The sequence below is a fragment of the Canis lupus genome, chromosome 34 (assembly GCF_003254725.2).
Source record: "Canis lupus dingo isolate Sandy chromosome 34, ASM325472v2, whole genome shotgun sequence".
Taxonomy (NCBI): domain Eukaryota; kingdom Metazoa; phylum Chordata; class Mammalia; order Carnivora; family Canidae; genus Canis; species Canis lupus.
This window is the reverse complement of record NC_064276.1, coordinates 11260558-11270395: the sequence shown is the minus strand read 5'-3', so window position 1 is coordinate 11270395 and position 9838 is coordinate 11260558. Positions and strand designations below refer to the sequence as shown.

Sequence of the window (9838 nt, the reverse complement as noted above, 5' to 3'; positions counted from 1 at the left end):
AGGCTGTGGTTTCTCCTTCAGGTCCTCGGGCTCCTGTTGTCCCCACCACAGGCAAAAAAACCCCACTCAGCTCCCTCCTAACCACAGTCCACGAAAGGAGGGCAGAAATGGGAGCCACAGGGCTTGGTGGCACCCTGTGCAGGCTCCTCTCAGCCGCTCCCAGCTGCCCTCGTGCTCAGGCCCCAGGGCAGGCTGGCGGTGGGACTGGACGGGTCAGGGGACCTCACAGACCCTTCCCGCCCAGTGCAGAGCCTCTGCACTACAATGCAGACCCCCCACCCCAGACCCAGGGAGACAGTTGTGACAGTGTTCGTCATGACGCTTGAACAGGACACCCAGAGGAGCCACCCTAATGAGACCATGCAAACGCAGACGCGTTCAAGTTTGAATTGCTGAGAAACAGGCTCTTGTGGGTCTCAGGAGGCTCCCGGGGACAATGCCCCTGAGCTCAGCAAACACTGGACGGCTGCACAAATGTTAACCTTTGGCAACGTACGTGGTCAGGAAATTGCTTTTATTCATGGCCCTAGCATTTCGACAGGCCCCTTGCACCCTCTTGGTGGCCGGGCTTCCATATTCATGGCGCTGGCGGTCTGCCCCTTCCTGTAACACTCGGATTACGTGTCGCCCTTCTAGACAGAGTTCCACCGAGGCGCACCGTGGTCTCCAGGGCCGGGATGGAGAACCACTCACTTCGGCCACTGGAGGTTTTGCGACTGTCTGGGGAAATGTGTTCTTTTCCAACAAAGTTACTCAGATTCACCTGGAGAAACCTGGTCAGAAAACATCAGTTTTTAGAAAAAGAGGAACAGGAGAAACCAAGGCAGAGAAGGACACGTGGGACTGATACTGTGCTGATGGCGGGGGGGGGGTTCCCCCAGCCTGAACGAAGCCCTTCATCTCCTCCATCACCTGTTTCAGGAAGTGGGTGATAGTCTGAAATCACGGCGTCGGGATCCCTGGGTGGCGCAGCGGTTTGGCGCCTGCCTTTGGCCCAGGGCGCGGTGCTGGAGACCTGGGATCGAGTCCCACGTCGGGGTCCCGGTGCATGGAGCCTGCTTCTCCCTCTGCCTGTGTCTCTGCCTCTCTCTCTCTCACTGTGTGCCTATCATAAATAAATAAAAGCTTAAAAAAAATTAAAAAAAAAATGAAATCACGGCGTCATGAATGTGAAAAGTGTTCCAGGAAAAAATTGATGTTGTTGGCTTGAGCTAGAATACAAGAGCTGGCTGGGCACCCTCCCCAACCCCCAGCAAACACACAGGTCGACTCCAAACAGCGGTCCGTAGCCAGGCCACTGCCCACGTGAACAGCCCAATGTGAGCGGTCAGTGACCTGCGAGCCACTGTCTGTGACAGCTGTTCACAACAGCATGAGAGAGAAGTGGGGCCCACAGCGTGGCCTTGCCAACAGGGGTCCCCCGCTGGCCCCTGCCCCCTTGGAAAGGCCTTCACGCTGCACCCTCCCAGCTGCTCTGAAGCCAGCCTCTGTGTCAGTCTGCATCCCCCTAACTTTGACCCTCAAGAAATCCCAACCAAAAAGTCCCTCTTGCCAGGCGAGGCCACATCCCCAGGTTCCAGGGCTAGGATGCGGCATCCTTGGGTGGCCCTCAGCCCTCAACCTCAGTGTGATAGGAATACAGCTGCTGATTGGCTCTGCCTGCAGGACCCTCTCCTGGTGTCCCCAGCGGGTGACCTCCTGGAGCGCGGGGACCCTTGGCCAGAACCAGCGCACCAAGCCTGGCCCAGTGTGTGTCGGGGGCTCGTGTCCTCTCCCTGCCTATGTGGATCGGCATGACCAGCACGGCTCTGGCCGTGGGTGGTGCCCCTGGCCTCAGGGTCCCCCATGCTTATGCCCCCCCAGCCCAGAACCTGAGCCCCTGACCAGGGAAATTGTCATTGTGGGGAGATAAATGGAGTCACAGCACATAGGACCCACGGACACTGACCTTCTGCTCGGCATCCTCCTGTGGGGCCAGCAGTCTGCTGCTTCCCATCTGGAAGCTGCACCCAGTCGGTGCTGCGGCTGCACGGTGGACAGGACCACACGCCTGGCAGGGGACATTGGGGATGTTTGCACTGTGGGGCTGTGACACAGAAAGCTGCTGTGGATGTTTGTACACAGGATTCTGTGCCTCATTATGTCAGTTGTCCTGTTCCTGGATGAAGGTCCAGCAGGAGTGCCACGGCCAGGTCACACTGTAAGGAGGGTGGTGCTGACTTCTGTTCTGGCGGACACCACTAGGGCTCCTGCTGCCCTGGGCCCTCCCAGCAGTGCCGGCCTCGCTGGCTCTTACTGTAGCCTCTGGTGGGGTGTGCATGGGACGGGCTTCAGTACTGTCCGCATGCTGCCAGGGATACGGCCAGGATGGGGTGCCCGGGAGGCTGTGACCCCGGGGCCAGGAGAGGATCCTGTGGCAGGTTCAGGCTCAGGGAGCATAGACAACGAGTCATGGGAGGAGCCCTGTCCTTCAGACCACGCACGATTGAAGGGAGGGGGTGTGGAGGGCAGGTTTAGGGACCTAGGTCTTATGGGGTGTTTCTGGAAGCAACATGGGTGACACCCCGGGACCCCAAAGCCTCCACAGATCCCCTCTGGGAGGGGGATTGTTGTGTGTGAGGAAAATTATCCTCAGAGATTGACAAGGTCCTTGCCAATACTTTATCACAGGGTCACCATGGGAACTGAAATCTGTAGCACCTCACAAACCAGTGGTGTGAAACGAGGCCGTCTGGGCCAGACCACCCCTCCAGGCAGACAGAGGCAGAGGGAACAGCGTGTGGCTCAGGTGGGAGCCCCGTCTACGGGTCAGCTCAGCCGCAGACACGTACCCCAGTGCCCCACGGCCCAGCCCCCTGCAGGGGAAGGACGGCGCCCTGTCATGGGGAGGCGACCCCTCTGGACACTACACAGTGTCCCGCGAGGGCATGCACGGCCATGGCGGGGGTGAAGCCCCACGTCTGTGGAGTTGTGAGGCCGGGCTGCATCTTCCTGGCCCCTGGTTCCAGCTGCTCCTGTCACCCCAACCTGGGGCTGAAAGCAGCCCCCTCTTTATTTCCTGAGCCTCATTCTACCAGGTGGGTGTCTGTGAGCAGAGAAAACAGTGGCTGCTCTGTGCCCTCATGCTGGGGACAGACAGCAGTGGGAAGAATGGTCCTGGTCGGCGGGATTTCCCACCTGAGGGCATGACCTCTGAGCCCCTCAGGAAGTAGGTGGACGAGTATCATCGTCCTGTCAGGTTCAGGGTGGGGGCTTCCTGGAAACCTCGATCCCCTGGGGCAGAGCCAGGACACAAACCCAGGTTCTCTGGCGCCAGGCCAGGGTCCCCCATGTGCACGGCTGGCTTGGGTGCTGGGTGAGGTCAGGAGAGAGGGCAGCGGGCTGGGGCAGGGGCCTCAGGAAATGGCCCTCAGGTCAGGAAGACTGGCAGCGCCGGGGGGAACAGGTGTGCGTCCCCCTCCCCGGTGGGTGAGGCCTTTCACCTCCTCCCCTGGTGGTGCCACCACATTAATCCATCCCGACTGCATCCGCCTCGCTGTGTCCTTTCTCTTGCCCTCAACCACCTAATGAAAACCAATAAAAGGTGCTTACGGCTTAAATCCCTCCAAGTGAGGGTATTTGGTCCTCGCATCTCGGCAAACACAGCTCAGCTCCGGTTGCCTGTGCGCCTCTGGATTTCTGCATTCTTGCAACTTATTTGATGAAATTTAAGAAAATCTTAAGATAAATTGACCCACTTGGAGGCTGAAAGGTGGAATTTACTTATAGAATTAAGTCCTTAATCTCTACTTTTGTGAACAGCACGTGCCCACTCATGTCCTGGGTCCTGGTGGTGAGGGCCTCTCCAAGGACACGGGTGCTCAGGGACCGGGCCCCGCTGGTTCCCGGGCACAGGTGGGGCAGGAGGTGAGGAGGGCAGAGCCAGGGCGTCTGCACTTTACAAAGAGGCACTTGGATTCCCGCCCTGCACAGACACCTCTCCGCAGGAGAAAGACGGGGGGCGTGGGTCCAGGTGTCCTTGTGTCTTTTCCTGGCTGTGGCTTCCTGTCCTGCCAGCCACCTTCTCCCGGCGGCGGCCACAATGACTTTCAGAACAGGTGCGAGCGAGGCACATCCCGTGAGCACTTGCTGAGGCTGCTGGCAGCTTCTGGACTTGAATCCAGACCCTTCGCTCTGGCTTTCACCAGTTACTGTATCTGGTGTCTCTGGGCCCTGTATCTGCTCCTCTGTGTGACTATGGGGCCCTGGGAAGACCCGCCTCATGTCCGTGGAGACACTGGCTCCTGCAGACGCAAATGGCACAAGCGCCAGTTCCCCCAGGAAGGGGCCACCGACATCCTGGGCTTCAGGATTCCCGCCATGCCCCAAACACCTCCAGGCACTCCGTAGTGAGGGCACGCGGGAGCTGTCCAACAACCAACCGCACAGGCACAACTGCGCATTGGGTAACCTAGCGCACACTGTTTCCTGCACCCGGGGTGGGGGGGCAAGAGGGATGGTGCCCACAGGGCTCACGGGGCTCACGTACAACATGTGGAGCCATAGGCGCCTTGAGGACAGGTTCAGCAAGAAGGAAGTAGCAGAGGGACAAACGGAGGGAAGCAGAGCACAGAGCGGCCCGAGAGCGGGGTCTGAGGACAGGCAGAGGTTCTGGGCTCCGGACAGACCACGGCCCGGCAGGGGGGACAGGGCGAGCGTGGGAGACAGGGAGACATGCTTGGGGGGACAGACCGCCTGGCCTTCCCTGTTGCTGGGGGACAACATGGACATCCCAGCAGAGTGGACATAGGGACCAGCCACGCGGCATGGCCACAACCCGGCGAGGACACCCCGACCGTCTGGGGCTGGGCCCCTAGGAAACAGCTGTCCCCCAAGGATGAGGGGCGCTGGGACATTGTCATCTAGACAAATCTTGAAGGACTCAGGGAGGGAAGGTCTGTGACGCAGGAAAGACCCATGGGTGAACGGCAGGTGCGGGAGGGGAGCTGGTGTCCCAGGACGGTGGGTGCCCATGTGGGGCCGGGGGCGGGGGCAGGTGCTCTGCAGTTATCCCCCAGCGTCTCTGACGCCATGGCCAGGCCGGCGTCCGTGGGTTTCCGGACGCTCCGTGTGGTGCTGTTGCTCGTCCTTCCACGGGGTCAGCTGCAATCCACCCAGCAGGCTTCCTGCTCTGCTCCTTCCTTGGGGAAGGTTTTAACTATGGTTCAGTGTTTTCCAGAAGTGGAAGGCTCTCCGGGGGACCGGCTCTTCCTGCGTGGACTGGCGGTTTGCGCCTTCGTCCCGATGGGTGATGATATGGGCCCAGCACTGCGCAGACTGCGGTCATTCTGTAGGCGTGTGTGGGTCTTCGGGCGCGGTCCCCTTACCCCATCATGACCCGGCTACCGGGTACCTCAGGGGACCCATCCCCTCAAAGGACAAGGCTTGGGTTCGTTACTCCTCTGAATTACCTTTGCTGCATTGGTATTTATCATATTGTCCTACCTTCTTGGGGTTTCGTTTGCTCTCTTGGTTTCTTGCAGTGGAGGTTGAGGACATGGAGACCCGTGTGTTCTAGGTTTTAGCTCCGGGACCATCCTTGCACATGCAGCTTCAGCCATGCTTCCATCTCACTGTCAAAATATCACAAACTTCATCTTCATTCAGTTCAAAATACTTGCTAATTTCCGTCTTGTTCTGGACGCTTTCCCAGGGTCTTTGTGTTTCGGCCTCTAACTTAGCTCTGTGGAGGCTGCAGACAGTGTCTGCCCGGAACCCCCCATGTTCCTTTGGGCCTGTGTCGTGGCTCCGAATTCGGCCTTCCTTGTGAAGCCCTCCTCATTCCTGAGAAGGCATGTGCTCTGCTTCCTCTGCTTCCGGGTGCAGGGTCCGCGGGTCTCCTGCAGACCGCTCTGTGTCCCGGTTCTTGCCCCTCGGTCCCAAAGGACACAGGTGGGATCCCTGGGTGGCGCAGCGGTTTGGCGCCTGCCTTTGGCCCAGGGCGCGATCCTGGAGACCCGGGATCGAATCCCACGTCGGGCTCCCGGTGCATGGAGCCTGCTTCTCCCTCCTCCTGTGTCTCTGCCTCTCTCTCTCTCTCTCTCTGTGACTATCATAAATAAATAAAAATTAAAAAAAACAACAACAACCAAAGGACACAGGTTCCTTGCAGGACTAGTCCTAACGACTCTGGCCCGATGTATGTTGAAGCTCTGATGCCGAGCGCGTACATGTTCAGGGTTGTTATGTCCTTTTCATGGACTTGTTTTATCTTTATGTGGAGGAAGAGGTTTTATTTCAGGTAATAGCCTTTCTCCAGAATCTACTTTCTTGATATCATGGGTCCCGGTCATCTTAGTGAGTGTTAGCCTGGTGCGTGCCGCCTCTGCCCTCGTATTTCCAGGGCTGCTTCCATGTGGCACACAGCCAGCCTGGCTCTGCATTCGGTCTGGCGGTCTCTGCCCTTTAGTTGGGTTGTTTGCATCATTTACATTTAACACACTTACTGCTGGGACAGCTGTAGATCCAGTCACTGCTGGCTCTCTGCTCATCCCACCGCCCTTGTTCTCTGCTCCCATTTTCCTGCCTTCTCTTGCATCGAGTATTTTTAGTCAATGGTATTATCTCCTTCGTTGGCCTAAGAGTAGTGGCAGTCTGTTTTGGAGGTCGCCGCAGGGCTTACAGCACACGTGTCTATCCTGATCCTGTCTCTGGCCACCTGTTCCCACCCCGGCCTGAGAACCTGCGACAGCAGCCTTGCGCAGCTCCCCCTCACTCCTGCACTGTCCACATGTCAGGGACCTTGCAAAACATTGTAATTATTCCAGCGTTAAGTGGTGTGCTGTCTTTTAAGTGATTTAAGTGATAAGAAAACCAGTCCCCGTACTTACCCACAGTGACCATTGCTGGTCTCATTCCTGCGTGGGCTGGATTTCCATCTGCTGCTGGAGGATTCCTCTGAACACTTCTTGTACAGCAGGTGTGCTGCGAGTAGTTCAGCTTTTGTAGGTCTGCGAAAGTCCTTAGTTTGTAAACATATTTTGAAATATATTTCCATCGGGTAAAGGATTTGGTAACGTTGTTTTCCTCTTTTCCTTTCAGTATTTTGAAGAGATCCTTGACTAGAATGGTTTCTTATGAGAAATCTCCTGTATCATTTGTTGTAGCCGTTCTTTTGGATGTCATATGTGTTTTTACTCTGGCTACTTTACAGACTTTTCTCTTTGTTATAAGTCAGGAATTTGATTTTTTAAAAAATATTTTATTTATTTATTTGAGAGAGGGAGAGACAGAGAACAGGGGGAGTGGGGCAGAAGGAGAGGAAGGAGTGGACTTCCCCTGAGCAGGGAGCCTGACTCGGGCCTCGACTCCAGGACCCTGGGATCACGACCTGAGCTGAAGGCAGATGTACACCCACTGAGCCCCCCAGATGCCCACAAATCAGTAATTTGGGGCTTACCTTTTAGTTTTCCTCCTGTGTCTTGGGCGTGGTTTTTGTCATACTTCTTGAATCTGTGGTTTATATACATTTTAATCAAACCCGACCAGTCATCAGACATTTCTTCAAAGGCCTCCCCAGCACGCCCCGACACACACATGCCCCCTGAGTCCCTGCGGCTTAGAGTTTCCTTGTTTCTCCTCACTGTGTTTTGTTCACACGCTTGCTGTCTTAAGCTCGTTAGTCTCTTCTTCTGCAGGGATCTTCCAGTCTCCCCCGCCCCCCGCTCCCCTGGCTGCATGGATGTGCAGTCAGTGTAACACCTGCTTCCATATCCTGTCCTCATTTCTAATGGGGTAGGTTCTAGGTGACTGGTGTTTCTCAGCACTGATTGCATCTCCTTGCTTCTCTGTAGGTGTGTAATTTGGGTGCAGATATTATGAATTTCACCTTGTTGGGTGAAGGGCATCTTTTAGCTTCTTCCAGAAACATGAAGTCTTTAGAAAGAACTTAACCCTTTTGGATCTCGTCTTTAAGCTTTGTTGGTGGGACCAAAGCAGGGCTTGGTATGTGGCGAAGTTTTTCCCCTGTGCATGCTGCGGCCGGAGCCTCCTGTTCATGTGTGAGCTCCAGGGGTCATTTCTTCACATCCTTCCCGGTGGCTCCCACTTGAATGTGTACCATTTCCTGATGCACACGCACCAATTAGTAACCTGCTGGACACTCAGGGGCCCGTGCTGGTCTCCGAGCTTCCTCCTGCTCCAGCCCTCAGGACTCTGGTCACTGTGCGCCCCCAGATGCCCAGCCATGCCTCATCCTAGGGCACGCTAGGGTGCAGTGCATGGCGCCCCTGTCCTGGCCTCTGTCCACATCTGATGCTTGGGGGCTTCAGGATGGTCATTTCACACTGGACGGGAACGTAAACCCCACCCGATGCTTCTCCTCATCTAGAAGTAGAAGCTCCTAAAACACAACGTTAAAGTCTTGTTTGAAAAACAAAGAGGCTGAAAATTAATGAGCCAATTAACCATCTCCAAAAGTAGGAAAGAGGACCTCAAAATAGATCCAATATGTGTAAAAAGAAATAAGGAATAAAAGACCTGTGCAGAAATCAGTGAAGGAGAAAATAAAATATAATCAATGAACACAGCTAAACTTTTACTCTTTCTGAAACAATAACGATAAAACTGACCAACGCAGATGGACTCAGAAGAAAAGACAACCACGTAAGGAGTAGTTAGGAACTAAAACCACCTCCCTGCAAAATTCACATCCCGACCTCCAGGGCCCGAGGCTATGAGGAGCTATGAGGAGCAACTTTATGTGAAATGGACAAATTGTTCAAATAAGCAAAACTACAGGTTTTCAAGTACTTTCACCATAAAAGCTACAGAAATTCAGCAGCAGCAGCAGAAGCAAAAGTCCCAGCAAGGAAACCAGGAAACTGCAGGCCCAGCTGCTCCAGAGGCCACATCAGGAATGTTTTCAAGAAAAGAAAACGGGGTGCACAGTCCTCCTGGCTTACGTGGCTAAGTCACGTTGGCCAGCAAGCCCGACACGAGTGCAATCAGAAATGCAGCATGACCAGGGAAATAGAAGAAAACAGGTCCTTCATCCAAAAACGGTGTCGAAATGGTCAGAAAGAATATGAAGATATTCAGCACCATTAGTTGTCAGTGAAATGCAAATCCAGGCCTCTGTAGGGTCTCCCTGCATGCACACCAGGTGGGAACATGAGTGTGGGGGGCCCTGGGGTGGTGCTGGGGGGGTGTGGGGAGCCCTGGGGGTGGGTGTGGTGTGGTGTGGGGGTACCCTGGCTGGGGGTGGGGCAGGGTGGGAAGCCCTGGGGTGGGGGGTCTGGGCAGTGCTGGATCCTGCATGGGGGTGCCAGCTCCACTAACGCCAGCAGCTTGTGCTCCACCGGAGTGTGGCCCCATGGAACCTACCGCTGACTCCCATGGAGACACACACACACACACACACACACACACACACACACACACCTAACACCAAGGTGGATGGAGCCCTGACGTCCGTCCAGTCACTGAAGTGTGGCTTCTCCGTGCACTGGAATGCCACACGGGACAGGGGTGCTGGAGGCAGGGAGATTCTGAGCCCCAGAAGCCAGGGACCAACGGTCCAAGGGGGCTCTGGGTGGTGTGAGAACAGGCTTGGGGGCCACGGGCATGAAGGTCGCCACATGGCTTCTGCAGACGACCAGCTAGGAGGGATGAGGGGAACCCGACCTGGTGGTGGGTCCCGAGTGTGGACTGTGCGAGTCACTGAGAGCTGCCCGCTCCACTGTCACTCTGCTGGGATCCTCACAAAGAATGCAGGCTGACGGGGGCACCACAGAGCCCGGGCCTGACGCCCCTCCCTCCCCAGGGGCCTTCTGTGGGAGGCAGGAGGCCAGGTGCAGGG

General features: G+C 56.1%; 1 protein-coding gene across 3 annotated transcripts; it reads right to left on the bottom strand.

Moving 5' to 3' along the window:
* Window positions 1-505: 505 nt before the first annotated feature.
* On the bottom strand, window positions 506-9168 carry LOC118353308 (uncharacterized). Of its 3 annotated transcripts, XM_049105791.1 has the most exons (4): window positions 6870-9168; window positions 1949-5612; window positions 913-1105; window positions 506-773 (listed from the first exon to the last, which is right to left on the bottom strand). In XM_049105791.1, the coding sequence occupies exon 2, from the start codon at window positions 5011-5013 to the stop codon at window positions 3763-3765; it is 1251 nt and encodes a 416-aa protein (XP_048961748.1). In that variant the 5' UTR covers window positions 5014-5612; window positions 6870-9168; the 3' UTR covers window positions 506-773; window positions 913-1105; window positions 1949-3762. The 3 variants fall into 3 exon arrangements, with proteins under 3 accessions (XP_048961748.1, XP_048961747.1, XP_048961749.1); XM_049105790.1 differs by having other exon boundaries at window positions 1949-9168; XM_049105792.1 differs by lacking the exon at window positions 913-1105 and having other exon boundaries at window positions 1949-9168.
* Window positions 9169-9838: the final 670 nt, after the last annotated feature.

Coding starts and splice junctions, on each gene's coding strand:
- LOC118353308 (XM_049105790.1), bottom strand. CDS start 5,013: ATGGGCACCCACCGTCCTGGGACACCAGCTCCCCTCCCGCACCTGCCG.